Source organism: Canis lupus, chromosome 23, assembly GCF_011100685.1.
Source record: "Canis lupus familiaris isolate Mischka breed German Shepherd chromosome 23, alternate assembly UU_Cfam_GSD_1.0, whole genome shotgun sequence".
In the NCBI taxonomy this organism is placed as follows: domain Eukaryota; kingdom Metazoa; phylum Chordata; class Mammalia; order Carnivora; family Canidae; genus Canis; species Canis lupus.
Window position 1 is genome coordinate 7,514,838 of NC_049244.1, and position 16,789 is coordinate 7,531,626.

The 16,789-nt window shown below is 49.8% G+C and overlaps 1 protein-coding gene across 1 annotated transcript in view; it reads left to right on the plus strand.

Moving 5' to 3' along the window:
* The first annotated feature begins 3,530 nt into the window (after window positions 1–3,530).
* ITGA9 (integrin subunit alpha 9) overlaps window positions 3,531–16,789 on the plus strand; it is a 336,390-nt gene continuing 323,131 nt past the window's right edge. Inside the window, exon 1 of the mRNA XM_038570409.1 lies at window positions 3,531–3,715. Coding sequence (XP_038426337.1) covers window positions 3,531–3,715 — 185 coding nt within the window. The remainder of the gene's footprint in view (window positions 3,716–16,789) is intronic.

Here is a 16,789-nt window from a genome sequence, read left to right on the forward strand (position 1 = left end):
TATCTTATCTCTGTTGTAGGGGGGAAAGGTATAAAAGAAGAGAGCACATATAGAGAAACCATAATAGTGTAGTCACACTTCATTGACAATAAAAGAGCCAATTCAGTATGAATCATATATCTGTATCTAAAAACAAGCCCTAAATTATAGAGGAAAAACCCAACAGAACTAAATTAGAAAATTCATCATCATAGATAGAGATTTTAATATATCTCATCAAGTCACTCATAGAATAAGCAAAGAAATATCAATAGGGATATATAAATTTTGATCTACATGATTTTACAAAATTGACCTGACATACATAGAACAAAAGTTCCAACAATGTGTTCTACATTCTTTTTTTTTGTTTTAAGACTTTATTTTTAACTAATCTCCATACCCAATGTGGGGCTGGAACTCACAACTCCAAGGTCAAGTCACACACTCTACTGGCTGAGCCAGTCAGATGTCCCTACATTTTTTTCAAGTGCCCATGAAACATTCACTAAATTGACCATATGCTGGGTCATAAAGTATATCTTGATGAATTTCAAAGAATTGAAAACATACAAAGTATGTTTTACAACCATAATGGAATTAAGAAATCAGTAACAAGGAGTCTCTGGGTGGCTCAGTTGGTTAAGTCTCAGACTCATGATTTCAGTTCAGGTCATGGTCTCAGGGTTGTGGGATGGAGCCTCTAGTGGGGCTCCTTACTCAGTGGGGAGTCTGCTTGAGATTCTCTCCCTCTCCCTCTGCCTGCCCCCCCCACCACAGGCACTCTTTCTTAAAATAAATACTTCTTTTTAAAAAAATAAAAAGAAATTAGTAAAAAAAAAAAAAAAAAAAAAAACTCCCCAAACTTGAAAGTTAAAGAATATATTTCTATATATTCCATGGACCAAGGAGAACTCAACAACAATTAGAAAATATTTTAGGAAAAACCAACTGAGTGGCTCAGTTGGTTAAGGGACCTACTCTTGATTTTGGCTCAGGTCATGATCTCACTGTTGTGAGATCAAGCCCTGCATTGGGCTCTGTGCTGGGCACGAAGCCTGCTTAAGATTCTCTCTCTCTCAAATAAATAAATACATACATACATAGATATTTTGAACTGATCGATAATGACAATACAATATATTGGCAGAACTTATAGGATGCAGGTCAGATAGTACCTAGAGGGAAATTTGTGTGTGTGTGTGTATAGAAATTTATATATATTATATATATCATATATATTTATATATTATAAAATGTATATATTAGAAAAGAATTAGAAAAATAGTAAGGCTAAAAATCTGAGTATCTATCTCAAGGAGCTAGAAAAAAGTATTGCAAATTAAATCCAAAGAAATTAGAAGAAACAGTAAAGAAGGAAATCTTCTTTAAAAAGATTAATAAAATTAATAACTCTCACCAAGACAAATAAAACACAAGTTACCTATAAGATGCATGAAATGAGGGACATCCCTATGGATACTGTAGAAATAAAAAAGATAATAATTATGACACTGTGGTCAAGGAAAGCAAGGGCTTGACCCGAAGCCTAGGCAGCAGAGATGAGAATGAGTTGATAGATTTAAGAGTTTGAGGAGGTGGAATAAACAGGACTGGTTGGATAGGGGGTGGGAGAGAAATAGATATAGGACTTTGTGTTAGGCTCTTATCTTAGGTGACTGTGTGGCCAGGAGCACCATTGGTGAGTCTGGGCAGCTCACACAGAGAAACAAGCTTGGGGAAATGAGGCAGAAATAACCTTTCTCTGTTTAATTGTGCTGCTTTTTTTGTTTTTTTTTTTTTTTTTTTTTTTTTTTTTTTTTTTGTGCTGCTTTTTTTGAGTTTAGGTACTTGCTATCTGGGACATGGGATTATTGTGTGTGTGTGTGTGTGTGTGTATATATATCTATATCTATGTATCTATAGAATAGGATGTGAGGTGAATATGTCACTGTATATATTTGTATGTGTATGGGTATATATAAATAAATATATATACACACACATATATATGTATATATGTGTGTATATATATATATATATATATATAGAGAGAGAGAGAGAGAGAGAGAGAGAGAGAAACCCCCAGAATATAATAAGTGTTAAGAGCACATAGAGATAGTAGAATTTTGTGCGCTGTCTGTGGGATGGAAAATGATGCAGCTGTTGTAGAAAACATTATGGTAGTCCTTAAAAAATTAAATACAGAACTGCTATATGATACCGCAATCCTACTTCAGGGGCATATACCTTAAAGACCTGACTGCGATTATCTCAAACAGGTAACTGTACCCTTATATTCATAGCAGTATTATTCACATTCACAATAGCCAGAGGGTGGAACCAACCCAAGTGTCCATCAAAGGATCAATATATAAAGAAAACATGTATGTACAATATTATTCAGCCTTAAAAAGGAAGGAAGTACTGACACCTGCTCCGACCTAGGTGAACCTCGAGGGCATTTTGCTAAGTGGAATAAGCCAGCCACATAGGATTCCCCTCATATGAAGTCCTGAGAGCAGGAGAGCAGTCCAGTTCAAAGACAGAAAGTGGAACGATGGTTGCCAAGGACTGGGGGAGGGGAGGATTGGGCAGTTAGTGTTTAATGGATGTAGAGTTTCGGTTTTGCAAGACAGGAAAGTTCTAGAGATGAGCGGTGGTGGATGCACAACAACCTAAGTGAACTTAATGCCATGAAGCTTGTACACTTAAAGACGGTGAAGATGGTAAGTTTCATACTGTGTATATTTCATCACAGTAACAACACCTGACTCCCCCCACACAGCTGGGCCCAACCCTCAGAGCTTCTTCGTGTTTGTATTTTTTTTAAGATTCATGTATTTATTTATTCATGAGACACACAGGGAGAGGCAGAGACCTAGGCCGAGGGAGAGGCAGGCTCCCTGCGGGGGCCCCGGGGCGGGGCTCAATCCCTGGGCCAGCGCATCACAACCGGAGTCACCACTGGGCCCCGCGCTCCCCGAGCCCCCAACCCCGGGCTTCTGGTTCCTCGGGTCCCCGCTCCCCGCCTCGGCTGGAGGTGACCGCCCGTCGGGCCGCGGCGCCCCCAGTCCTTCGCGCGTCCTCCGGCGCCCGCTGGGGTGCGAGGCCCGCAGGGGGCGGGGCCGCGGCGGGGGCGGGCGGCGGGCCTCGGGCCTCGGGCGGTCGGCAGGGGGCGCCGGCGCGCCGTCCCCCGTCCCCGTCCCCGTCCCCGTCCCCCGCCGTCCCCGCCGCCCCGGGCCGCCCACCCCGCGGGCGCGCCTCCCCGCAGTCCAGCGCCGCCCGGCCGGGACCGCTCGCTCGGGGCGCGCAGACCTCGCGGCCGCAGCGTGGACGCCGCCCGCCGCCGCCGCCCCCGCCGCCCCCGCCGCCCGTCCCCCGCTCGGCCCCGCCGCCCGCGCTCGCCTGCCGTCCCGGGCCCGCGCCGCTGCCCGCCAGCCTCGGAGCGCAGCCCGCCCCGGGAGCCTCCCGGCCGTCGGCGACCCGCGGCCCCGCGCCCTCGCGCTCGGCGCCCGGCCCGGGGACAGCGAGGGCGGCGGCCGGCGGGGATGGGGGGCCCGGCGGCGCGGAGGGGCGCCGGGGGGCTCCGCGCGCTGCTGCTGGCGCTGGTGGCCGCGGGGACGCCCGCCGACGCCTACAGCCTCGACCCGCAGCGCCCGGTGCGCTTCCAGGGCCCCGCCGGCTCCTTCTTCGGCTACGCGGTGCTGGAGCACGTCCACGACCACACGCGCTGGTGAGTGCCCCGCGGGCCGGGGTCCTGGGTCCGGGGTCCTGGGTCCTGGGTCCTGGGTCCGGGGTCCGGGGTCCTGGGTCCGGGGTCCTGGGTCCTGGGTCCGGGGTCCGGGGTCCCGCCGGAGCCCAGCTCTCCCCGCGCCCCGCCCGCAGGCTTGGCTGCTCCGTCCGAGGCCCCGAGCCAGCAGCCCCGCCGCTCCGGGCGCAGGCTCCTCGGCCGCGGGAGCTCCGGGCGACGCCGCCTGCCCCAGGCCACTCTGCTGCGTGGTGCCGGGCGAGGCTCAGCCCCCGGGGCGCGTGTGTAGGGAGGCGGGGACCCAAGGCAGTGTCTGGGAGCCCGCGGGGCACCCTGCGGCCCAGAGGCCCCCTCCCTCCTTGCCGGGCCTCCGGGGAAGCAAGCTGCGAGGGTCCAGGATGCTGGGTGGGACGGCGGCCCTGGACCCTAAGTCACAAGGCTGGTGGGTGACTTCTGGGGCAGCCTGGGCCTCCTTTCCCACGGGCCATCGGACCTGGAGACAAGCACCTGAGGTTTTAGAAGAGGGATGTGGTTCTCTAGAGGTCAAGGAGTCTAGTTTGCTCCTCGAGAGTCCCAGAGGGTAGGAACCTGCCTCCATTAAGTGCCAGCAGCTAACAGGCACAGAGCGTGACTGCCCAGCCCCTGCGGAGTGCCACGGAGATGAGGTTGGTTCCTCCTTGACCCCTTCCCCAGGCACGTGGAAACCCCACAGCACACAAGGGTCACCTCTTCATCAGAGAGTTAGACCACAGACAGTTCTCCTATTCAAGGTCATGGCCCAGTGGGCCCTGGGTGACAGGCAAGTCTGGAGTTGGTTTTATTGTGTGGGCACCAGTGTGAGTATCCTTTGGGGATGCAGGTTAGGAAGGTGAGGTCAGGAATGTGTGCTCTCCACATGCAGCTCTGTGAGACCGTCACTGCTCTGAATTGGACAGAAGCTGATCAAAAAGGGTGCGTTTGGGGGATCCCTGGGTGGCTCAGCAGTTTGGCGCCTGCCTTTGGCCCAGGGCGCAATCCTGGAGTCCCGGGATCGAGTCCCACGTCAGGCTCCCAGCATGGAGCCTGCTTCTCCCTCCTCCTGTGTCTCTGCCTCTCTCTCTCTCTCTCTATGTCTATCATAAATAAATAAATAAATCTAGAAAAAAAATCTTGAAAAAGGGTGCGTTTGGGGACACCTGGGTGGCTCAGCAGTTGAGCGTCTGCCTTCAGCTCAGGACGTGATCCTGGAGTCCGGGATCGAGTCCCAAGTCAGGCTCCCTGCATGGAGCCTGCTTCTCCCTCTGCCTGTATCTTTCTCTGCCTCTCTCTCTCTCTGCATCTATCATGAATAAATAAATAAAATCTTTTTTTAAAGGTGGGTTTGTAGGTCTGAGCATTCCTGGGAAAGGGTGACTCCATGACCGGCCAGCGTGTTCACAATCATATTGTTTAGGAGAACTGCCTCCAAGAGGACCAGTTTTTAAAGTCCTTTGTGGCCCCTGTCCAGTCCTGCATCTCCTTCTCTACAGTTTACTCCAGTTGCTGAGTGTAAGGCTAGATTATCTTTTTCTGCATTGCCAAATCCCCCTTTTTTAAATTTATTTTTTCAAATCCCCCTTTTAAAGCCAAGCAGGCCTTTTCCATGTCCCGCATGTCCAGAGTCCACTGTGGGCTTTGGATTTGGTAGAGAATACAACAGGAGCAGTTGGAGAACGCATCCCGGAACCCCACGCTGGGCTCTTGGACTGTGTGGCCTTGGCACAAAGTATGTGGAGCCAACGGTCAGGAATTGAAGGGCTTCTCTGGGCAGGGGGCTCTCGAGGAAAGGCAGGCAGATGCTCAACCACTGAGCAACCCAGGAGTCCCTTTATCATAGTTTTGCTATGTCCTTGATGTCTGTCCTCTTGCTGCTTTTTCCCAGCATTTTCCTCCCTAGCCTTTTCTCTCCTCTCCCTTCCCTCCAATATTCTTTGTCTTAGACCTTGAATGTTATTCTCAGCTGATTCTGCTGTCCAGACTTTGTCAACTGTGGCTCTTGAAGCAATAGACTTCCAGCCACGCCTCCTTTCTCTTTCTTTTCTCTGGAAACTAGACTCCCCATGAGGCCAAGGAAACTTCTACCAAAGCCCCCTCACTCACATGGGCCCCCACCAAGACCCTGTGCCTAAATTTATTTTATTTTATTTTTTTTAAGATAGATTTATTTATTTATTTATTTATTTATTTATTTATTTATTTATTTATCTATGATAGACATAGAGAGAGAGAGAGAGAGAGAGAGAGAGAGAGAGGCAGAGACACAGGAGGAGGGAGAAGCAGACTCCATGCCGGGAGCCCGACGCGGGACTCGATCCCGGGACTCCAGGACCGCGCCCTGGGCCAAAGGCAGGCGCTAAGCCGCTGAGCCACTCAGGGATCCCCTAAATTTATAGTCCTAACTTTGTCTGAAAGGTAGTCACCCTAAATTTACGAGATCCAGGCTCTGTGGAATCTGGATCTACCCAATGTCTCTAAACGTTTAGCTCTGGGGTTGGTTGAGTGACTTAGCGACTGATTGCTGGTCTCTTCCTACTGGGCAGTCCCTGGGCCCTGGGCCACTAGAGATGCAGACTCCTCAAAACTGAGGAGTCTGCATCCCCTCCTACTGGAGGGACGTGTATGTTGTTTCCAATTACTCATGATTATAAACAACAGCAGGGGTAAACATCCCTGTAACTAAAGCCTTGCGGACATCCTTAATTATTTCCTTTGAATAGATTCCGGGGCTTGGAATTTGCTGGGTCAGAGAGGAGGGAGGCTTGAGACGTTTTCTATGCATCTTCAAAGTGCCAGTGAAGTTAAAGTGTGTACTTTAGAGGAATGCATTAACTCTGACCCTGGGGTTTTGGAGTGATTTGCTGCAGGGCTGATCCCGTGCAGTTGAAGAACTTAGCCATCTCTGTGAGGGGAATTAAAAAGATCACAAATAGGCAGAAATGGGTGTGAGAAGTAAGTGATAGACATGAAAAGGAAAAGAAAGACATTGAAACTTTTGAGAAGAAGGAAAATGTTAATTAATCCTTGTATTTGGAGTTTGTCTTCTTAAGAAATTCCTACTGAGCTTCTTAGTTCAGTATTAGTGGTTTAATAAATTGGCTTCATGTTAATTGAACACTGTTTTACAGGTAGAAGGATTTGTTGCAGATAGGATAGAGGAGCAAGAAGAATGTGCTGGAGGGGCCGGGGATACAGCCCAGGCACCAGGGTCAGGGTGGGCTCTGCCGCAGAGCTGAGGGTCCGTGGTGTTAACGTGATTCCAGGCGCACATCGCAAAGCACGTGTATGTGCTCTGCCAGTAGAGCTAACACTTGTTCTTGAATCCCATAACTGAGCATACCTGTCACTGCTCAGAAAGTTTTAGATCTCTGCAAGACCTAGAGGTGACCTTGCTTCTCTAAACCCTGGGGCTTGAACACAGCTTCTCTGGTCCCATCACATCCAGAGCAGAGCCCCAGACCCAGTGTTTGGCTTGAATGGTCCCTCTGTTGCTGTGCTCCAGGCAGTGAGAGTTGTCCTCATGGGCAGGTGGACCAGAATATCCCAGACAGTGTTACAGATGTCATTTGGGTGCAAACATACAAATGACTCAGTTTCTTCTTTGCCAGCAACACTCAGGGCGTCTGCCTGCCAGAGTTAGCTTCCTCTCCTGTACCTCTCTCCCCACACCCTCTGCCCCGGGTCTTCTTGCATCCTTTGAGCAACAGCACTAGGTGCCAGGGAACATGGACAAAGCCCATTTCTGTCCCCTTTGCTTAGACGTGTACCGGTTCTTCAGCTGCAGGGCAGACAACTATAACACCCTGTGATATAAATAAATGCAGCCCGGCTGGCGTCCAGCCCCCAGAGTGGGTTTCTTTCACACCCCTCCCTTCCCCTCCCCTCCTTCCTCTCTGCCCCAGACGCCCTGGAGTCCGAGGTGGTTGGGTGCATTGGCTTCCTTTCTGGCGACGTGCTTCCTGCCCCATCTCCCGGGACACATCAAGACGGCTGTGCTCAGGCGCAGAGCAAGTGCTCGGAAATGGAAGACGCGCCGGCTTTCTGCTTTGTTAAGGCTGTCAGAGCATCATTCAGTGAGGAATAGGAGGTAATTCAGAGCCAAGGAGAACATAACATTCTCCTTTTGCATTAAGGTTGAGAATTAAAAGAACAAGCTAGACGGTTCTGCACTGCCACTGCAGTTGCTATTAGCCAGATGGATTGCTATTTAAATTAAAATTAATTACAATCAAATAAAATTAAGAATTCAGTTTCTCAGTCATACGAGCCACATTTCAAGTGCTCAATATCCACACGTGGATAATGACTAGTGTACCGGACGGTATGTAGAATACTTACCGTGGAGAGTTTTGGGCAGCGTGGGTGTTTAGAGCAATGAATTCAGTCTTGAAGGGCTAGACAAGGATCAGATGGTGACATAAGAAAAACAGAAAATCAGCCGTTGGCATATCTGTGTATCAAAACAAGTTCGGGTGGTTAAATCTAACTCCGAATTAATAGTGGACAAGCCAGGGAGGCTGACTTCTTTGTCTTTTCCCTGCTCAGACACTGGAGTGGCTGCTCTGCTAAGGTGGAGGGATTCAGGAGTGGAAACCCCACCACCTGTCTGATGGATGACATTGTGGGGTTCTTGTCTTGTGTCTCAGGCACAGCCTAATATGTGGGCTCTGATGGGGAGAGGCTCGTTCTTGGGATGGCACAGGTGGTTCAGAGGGGCAAAGGGGAGACCCCCATGAAGGCAAAACTTCTAAAAGGGGGACCCTGGGATCCAGGACCTTGCTGTAGCCCACTGCCTGTCTCTGGGAGGAGGCATCCAGAAATGGCAGTGGCAGCCGCACCTTCTTCTAAGCTGCATGGGGCATGTCTTGGCTGAGTTCTGGCCCATACCAGGCCCTTGGGTGGGAGTGTGGCTCCACTTCCCCAGAAGGATTTTCTGGAAGTCACATTTTCAGACCCTGTTCTTCACACCTGGTTCTTACTGCCCTGCAGAGCCTGCTTTCTCAAGCTCTCAGGAAGGCATGGCGTGTGTGTGTGTGAGACATGAGTTCTAAGGGACCCAGAAAGTGTCTCTTGGGGTCTCTGGGGTGTTTCTCTGCGGATCTGGAGAAGCTGGCAAGGGTGCTGTTTCCTGAGCTAGTGCTGAAAGCTGGCAGGGGCAGAGGCAGAGGCAGAGGCAGCCGTCTTGCCCAGGGGAGAACGTTATGGGGCAAGAAGACGACTCTTCTCAAGCAAGTCACTTACAGCTCTGGGTGTGAGGGTGTGAAGAGCTGGGCCCCAGCCAGTTCTGACTCCCTGCTGACTTGCTGCTAGTCCAGAAATGGTCTTTTTCTGATAACTCTTACTGTGATTTGTTTGGGGGGAAATGTTGTTTTCGTGTGTATTAAAAGGAGCCAGTGTGTTCTCAGAAATCAAGGGAGTAGCCTGTAACTTTAAGAAATGAAAACTGATCATCCCAACAGATAGTATTGGTTGGGCATCGCTCTGTAAGGGGTCAAATGCTTTCACAGGCATCATAGTCTTTAGTGGAATCTTTGGGACAAGCTGGTTGCATGGTTTTCCAGTTTGCCAGTTGGAGAACTGCAGCTTAGAGTTACCTTGTCCAAAGCTGGCCCCAGGCTCGGTGATCAATGCACATTGACTGGGAGCTTGTGTCAGTGTTGTGTCCTCTGGGAGTGGATGCTCGGGCAGAGATAGGAGTACCAGAGAAGTGTGGGGGGTAAGGGCTATGGAAGAATGGCGGGAGGGAGCAAGGAGAGTTCAGACTGTGCTGTAGATCTAATTAAGGTGTCCATCAGTTCAGCAGGGCCACCCCTCCCCCTCGCCCCCACCATGATCCTGATCAGTCATTGGCTGTGCCTGCCTGGGAGGAGCATGGCCTCAGCTTGATTGCTCTGCCACCCTGAAGAGGCTGCCCTTGGGGACTGTCAGCTCACTGCCCCCTTGTAGCTGAGCAGCATAAGGTGGTGCAGGGGATGCACGTCTCCATGGCTGCCATGGAGCCCATCGTCTGTGAATCGCTGTGTTAGGAAGGTATGAGATGTGCTCCTTGGCCAGCAGTTGTGGCTGGGGATTATCTGTGCCTTTGCTTATTACGCTGGGTCAGCATGGGGAACATTAGGATTCTGGCCTACAGCCAACTCCAGGGTGTTCTAGCTGCTAACTGATGCCCAGGGCACCTCTTCCTGATTTCAAGGAAGTCACAGGTGAAGGATGGAAGAGGGAGAGCCCCCCCGCCCCCTTACCTTGAACCATTGGGCAACTTATGAGTTCCTGACCAGAGGGAGCAGTGGGACCTCATTCCTGGTACCTTGTGAACCACAAGCCATTAAACCACGTGGATTGGTGACCAGCCCAAGCAGAAGAAAGTGTTTTATTATGACCTTCCTTTTTCCAGAGGGAGCCCTAGAAAGTGAAAGTGAATCCAAGATTGGGAAAGATCTAGAGTCTTTGAAACCACAGGCTCTCTGGGTCCCCAATTTCTGCTTTCTGAGAGAACAGAAAGGCCTTGTGTTGTGAGTTTGTTCACAGCTGAAGCAACATGGTGGCAGCAGCCATGCATACTGAGTCCTTAGCATGTGTTGAGTACTATGCTACATGCTTTATATGCATGAACTCATTTAATGTGCCTGAGTCTCAGCTGGTTGTCATTCTAGTCCCATTCACAAAGGGGAACACTGAAACACAGAGATGTTGCTTGCCTAGGTCAGGTGGCCAACGTGGCAGAGCTGGTGTGTGTTCTCTGGAAAAGAGGAATAAAGAGTTTCTCCCTCTTCTCATTCTTGGGTGCCTTAAATGAGGTGATGTCCACAAAGCCTGGAATACCACCTCCAACACCTAGGAAACCCTTGATAAATACTAGTACTTCTTTTTATTTTTACTTGGATCTGGCCTTTGGAACTAATGGTCCTCTTCATCCCAACTTGAGATACTAAAAGAGTTTGCTTTCAGTACATTTATCAAAATCGAAGTGTCTATACTCAATGCAGAAATGAATGTGATAGACCTGTGTAAGGTGCATTCGTTATGTGTGGTTTCTAAAATTTTGGTCATACTCTATGTAAATCTGCATTTTTGTGTATTCCATTACATCCTCTCTGCTTCCAGAAGGGCTCTGACATGGCTTCTTTATTTTTATTTTTATTTTTATTTTTTAAAAAGATTTTATTTATTTATTCCTGAGAGACACAGAGAGAGGCAGAGACACAGGCAGAGGGAGAAGCAGGCTCCACGTAGGCAGCACGACGTGGGACTCGATCCTGGGACTCCAGGATCACGCCCTGGGCCAAAGGCAGGCACCAAACTGCTGAGCCATCCAGGCGTCCCTGAGATGGCTTCTTTAATTGGAGGCCTGTGGGATTGGACATCCCAGAGCTTTGCATGCTGCTTTCTTCTCTCAGCAGGTGGGATGCCACCCCTGTGGTGGGGTGCTCCCCAGGATGGGGGCTCCATATAAGTCTGAGAGGTAGGTCTGTAGTTCTAAGGTTGGGGGGTAGTAGTGAGAATTTTAGTAAAAAAGTATAAAGGTAAAAGTACTAACCTGTTCTTGGAGAAAAAATTCTTGCAAGAAAGCACTGGAAAGACCTCATGGCTTTTATTCACATCTCCCAGAGTCTTGCCTCTCTTGGATTTTAATGTTTACTTGATGCTCTCAGGTGGAGAAGGAAAGCATTGGCTCTTTTACCATGCTCCCTTCTCCAGTGGCTGCTTCTCGGTGCATCTGCCAAGACCTGAGGCCCTGGCCAGGATAGCAGCCTCTGAGGACACTTCACTCCCTGACAGAGGCCTCTCCACATGCCTCTCCACGGAGGGGACCCTGCCTGCGCCTCTGCTCTGTCCCAATTGGGCATGGAAGCCCCTTGTTTCATTTTCTGACTCCGCATTTGGATTGAACGCCTCCCTCTTTCCCTTTCTTTTTTTTTTTTTTTAAATTTTTTTTTTATTTATTTTTATTTATTTATGATAGTCACAGAGAGAGAGAGAGAGAGAGAGAGAGAGGCAGAGACACAGGCAGAGGGAGAAGCAGGCTCCATGCACCGGAAGCCCGACGTGGGATTCGATCCCAGGTCTCCAGGATCGCGCCCTGGGCCAAAGGCAGGCGCCAAACCGCTGCGCCACCCAGGGATCCCCTCTTTCCCTTTCTTTACTCCAGCGTAAAGTTCCCAGAATAAAAATATTATTGCCAGTCTTTTATGAGTACTGTCTGTGTGCCAGAGGGGGTATGTTCATCGTCACTCTGAAGCAGTGGGGCTGCTAGTGAGGTGCAGAAGCCAAAACCAAGGTTACCCAGCAAGTAGATTGCAGAGTTGTGATTTGAACCTGGATGGGCCTGACTTAGTGCTGGTCTGGCCATTTTCAGGGTCAGCCTTGCTACTGTGCCCTCCCCCATCAAGCCCCTGTCCAAGGTATCCATTTCCTAAGGAGGAAGAAAAAGTGCCCTGATGCTACTTCTAGGAGCATTTCTGTCTGCCCCTGGCCTTGGTGGATGAAAACTCCTACCCTGTTCTCAAAAGTCTGGCCATCCTAAATGCACCCCCCCACACACATGCACACATACTTTGCCATTTCTTTTCGTGCCTCACTGCTGTCCTGGGAAGAGGACTGTGCATTTGTATTATCTTTTAAAGACGAAGTCCTGAGTGGCCAGGGAGCTTGCCTGAGATCACAGAGCTGGAGGTGAGGGAGCACGTTCTTCAGGGCTGTATCTCCCACCCCACCCTGCCTTTCACATAGCAGGGTCCTCAGTAAAAGTTTGTGGTCCTGGTTGGCAAGAAGATTTCCCTTGGGGGAAGGAGAGGAGACCAGACAGCTGGAGAAACAGGAGCAGCAGTTCTCAGCTGCAGAGCCAGGTCCATAGGCTGGACTGAGGAGCAATTGGGGGACAGTGGAGGTACCACAGTGCACTTCCATGCAAAAGTGGCATGTCCTACCTTGATGCTCTGTTTTCTATTACCACAATGTTGCTGTGTAACAAACTACTCTACGACTCGGGATTAAACCAGTCACCATTTATTAGCTCATGAATCTATAGTTGGCAGTTTAGGCTGGGTTCAGCGGGATGGTTCTTCTCTCAGCTGGGCTCATGCATGTGTCTGCTGTCAACTTCTGGTTAGGCTGGTTGGCCGGCTGGTCTAGGATGGCTTCACTGGGGATGGCTCCTCTCCATGTGTCTTTTACCCCCCAGCAGCATGGCTTGTACACATGATGGCTGAGCAGGGTGCCAAGAGAGCAGTCAGGAGCATGAATGATCTCTTGAAGCCGAAGCTGGGAAGTCAACCACTCCCCCTCTGTCACATTCTGTTGGCCAATACAAATTTTGAGCCTGCCCACATTTAAGGGGTGCCGGGGGTGGAGGGTGGGGACAGACGTCACTTCCTAATGGAAGAAGCTGCAGAGCCCCATTGAGAAGGGCATGGCTCCTTTTGCAGTCTGCTAGTACTGGTGAGAGTGTCCTAGGCATTCCTGGATTTCTATGAGCTCAGCTGAGGGTCTGAATAAATTCCTGGGTCTGAGGAGCTCCTGAGAGTGCTACGAAGATGAGGAGCTGGGACAAGTTGGGTGCTCAGGTGTTTGGCCTACTGTCTAACATTCTCTCTCATGTTTCATTGAGCACCAACTTTGTACCAAGCACCATGCTAGGTACTTTATAAACATTAGCTTAAACGTTGTGAGAACCCTTACTAGGTACATTTCAATTCTTCCTGTTTTACAGAGGAAGAAAATGGAGGCCCAGAGTAGTGAATCTATGTGGCCTCAGATAGGACACTTATCAGTGTTGCAGAACTTGAACCCTGTGCTATCCCTGTGTTTCTTACACTTTTCCCCCCTGAATAACTTGCCCTCAAAGCTTAGAACTCAAGTGGAAATACTAATTTTAAACCCCTAAAAAGCAGTTAGTATTCCCTGTTTTGAGCCCGAGCCTCAGTTTCCCCAAATGTAAAAAGAGGAGCTTCTGGGGCCTTTTAGGTTCGCCAGCTCTGTTGGCAGGCATTGGCCCTAGAGAGTCTGTGCTCTCTGGGTGTTAAGGGTTCTGTGTGGTCAGAGGTGGCTCCCTGGCACCAACCAGCTCTCTCTCTGTTCAAGTCTTGGCTATTTTCTGCCCAGTAAGGGAGGTGGAGTGATTCTTAGGGTATCTGGGCAGTGTGGAGGGACATGCAATGATTGAATTCCACTCATGTAACTGACACATGGGTCCCTGGGGAAGCTTTTACATTGGGTTCAAATGCACAGAAGCAAACCTAATGCATTTAAGGTTTTCAATTCCCAGTTGCTGCCCTCGAACTCACTGTAATTTCACCCTGAGGAATTGCTGCTGTGGAATTAGTGGGCAGGGAGGGAGCCTTCCCCAGGGAGGCAGCTTGGTCCTTCTCTGTCGCCTGCTGGCTAGGGAATTTACCTGCTGTTTGCTCTCTTGATGTTAGGGATGGGTTCAGAGCAGATGGGTGGTAGGAGTGGAGCCCTTGTAGCCAGCTTGACCACACACATGTCAACCAAGGAGGTGGCTGCATTGGAAAAAGGGAGGGCATTTAAACTGCCACAATCAGGGAGTTTGGAGGACTGGAAAGAGCACACCCTCAGACATGGATGCCCAGGGTGTAGATCCACGCTCTACTGCTCACCAGTTGTGTAACCCACAGTCTCTGAGTAAAGTGCACACCAGAAGCTGCCCAACGGGGTTACCTTTGAGCAAGAAATCAGACCACATGTGAGCATAACTGGTGCTGGCAGATGAGCAGATGGGCCCAGCTCTCCAGACAGGTGTCTGAACTATACATTAGGAGAGGCAAACCTCTGAGCATCACTGTGCCAGCAGAGTACACGTTTTAGAAAAGCAAGAAAGTGATCAACACAGCCTGTTGCAGGAGGATAAAGGGCTTCTTTCTATTCTAAACCCTGGTCCTTTGGCATGACAGAAATTCCAAATCAAAGTTCTAACCTGGGGGCCACCCACAGAGCCTCATGAGTGCTTGTTTAGGCAAGATCACATGTGGTGGCTAGCAGCAGAGGGGTCGCTCCACACTTGGCTCCCTTTTCCTACTTTCTGGCTCATGTGGGGTGGGCAGAGAGGGGAGAGGGCCCTGTACTTGTGGGCTTGCTTTTGCTTTTTACTGTGCTTTGTGGGCTTGGGTACAGCCCGTGACTACCTTTGGCCTCCTGTTCCTCCATCTGTGAAATGGGGATGGGAGTGCCTTCCACAGAATTGCTCTGAAGATTAAATGCAATTCTGCCTTTAAGGAGCCCAGCCCAGCATCTGCATACTCTAAGTGCCCGATACACCCTGGTTGTCCTTGTAATTAGAAATCTAGAGTTATGAATTAATTGAAGGGACCCTAAAACATCTTGGGAGTTTGGGTGCATATTTAACGGGCTAGGATAGGAGGAGAGTCTCACTTCTCAAGAGTCATCTGTTCATACTGGCTCCAAATGGAGCATGATTTGTAATCGGCATTGGTAGTTATATATCAACCAGAGAGCTGGTTAAGACGTGCGTTCTGATTTAGCAGGCTGAGAGCTGAGATTCTCCATTTCCATCTAGCTCCCAGGTGTTCCCCATGCTGCTGGTCTGAGGACCACACTTGAAGTAGCCAGCAAAGGTGAGAATCAGCCTGATGATTTAGTGATGGGAGCCTGTTGGTGGGAACACTTGGGCCCTTTCATATGGTAACCGTACAAGGGAAAGAAACATCTCAGGGTCTTGTCAAGAGTACAGGGAAGATTTGGGGGGATCTTTGAAGTGTCTGGGCTATCTCTTTATAACTCAGAGAACAATGAGAGAAAAGGCAGATGGCATCTTTCTGGTGGTTTGTCCTGAACCCTGGGCGGTTGCATGCTCTTCATCTCTTGGGATTGGCCTGGCGGAGAGCCAGCTGAACCAACTTCAGAAGAGACAGGCTCATCGGCTGGCCGGCAGCAGCAGTCTTGCTGGCAGACAGCCTAGGTAAAGAACAGCACCAGGCTGTGGAGGAAGCCACGGCGTTCTGTAAACACAGAGATACAAGCTCATGCTCCACCGTGCCACCCCAGTGAGCGTGTATGTGTGTACACACACCCCCTCATCTCTTGCTTCATTTCCCATGACAAAGGATTTGGGAAGAACCTTCTCATCTGGCCAGCTGATGAAGAGCTGTACGCAGAGGGTTGTTATCAGTGCTTGATCAGCCCAATGGTAGAACCCCTGAGTATTTTGGGCTTGGAAGAGAAAAATAAACCAGTGGATCCTTTTTCTATCTTAGGTTTTGATGGGAACTTCACCCTTCTCAGTCTCAGCTCTAGGCTGGATGAAGCCGCAGTTGGGATTTTAGCCCTCCGGGATCCCTTCCTGGGATAACCTGTGAGCCTTGATCTGTGAATTTGGCACAGTGGCACTTCTGACATGACCAGGGTCCTAGTGCCATTTGGGAGGATGTGATACAGAAGCACCTTGTTTCTTGCAGCCATTTCCCTTCCTCAGTATGGGAATAATTCTCTCCTTTGTGTAATTTTTACCAAATGAATTGCAAGTGGCATTTATTCACTGTGCTAATGTAAATTTGAAATTTGTGGGAATGTTTGGACCAAGCCCTGTCCCACTGGGGTTTTTGAGTGCAGGAGGCATTTTATGTTCCGCAGCTCCTACAACCTGACATGTGGAAAGGCAGTGGATGTTTCGGCAGTTTAGACATGTCAAACTGCTAATTCTTCTCACCTGTGAAAACACAACTGGCATTATCAAGAGCAACCCTTGGCTTGCCCTGGTGGCTCTGAAGCTCAGCGCCAGAAGCCAGGGGGGGAAATTGATCCCTTAATGTGGCTTTCTTCTCACTGGAGTTTTGTTTTGAGTGTCATCATGCATTTGAGTTAGAGCAGCCGGGAGCCCGCGAGTTGCCCTGGTGTGGTCTGTGTGGTGAAGCGCTTACAAAGATTTCCGAAGGCTGTGGGTTCCAGCCCCACCATTGCCTAAGGATTTTGCAGCTGGGGCCCACTGGGGGGGGGGCTGCAGGAGTGGGAGTTGCCAGCAAGCACCTGGAAGCACAGCTTCCTGGGGTGCTACCGAGGGGCCGCAGGGAA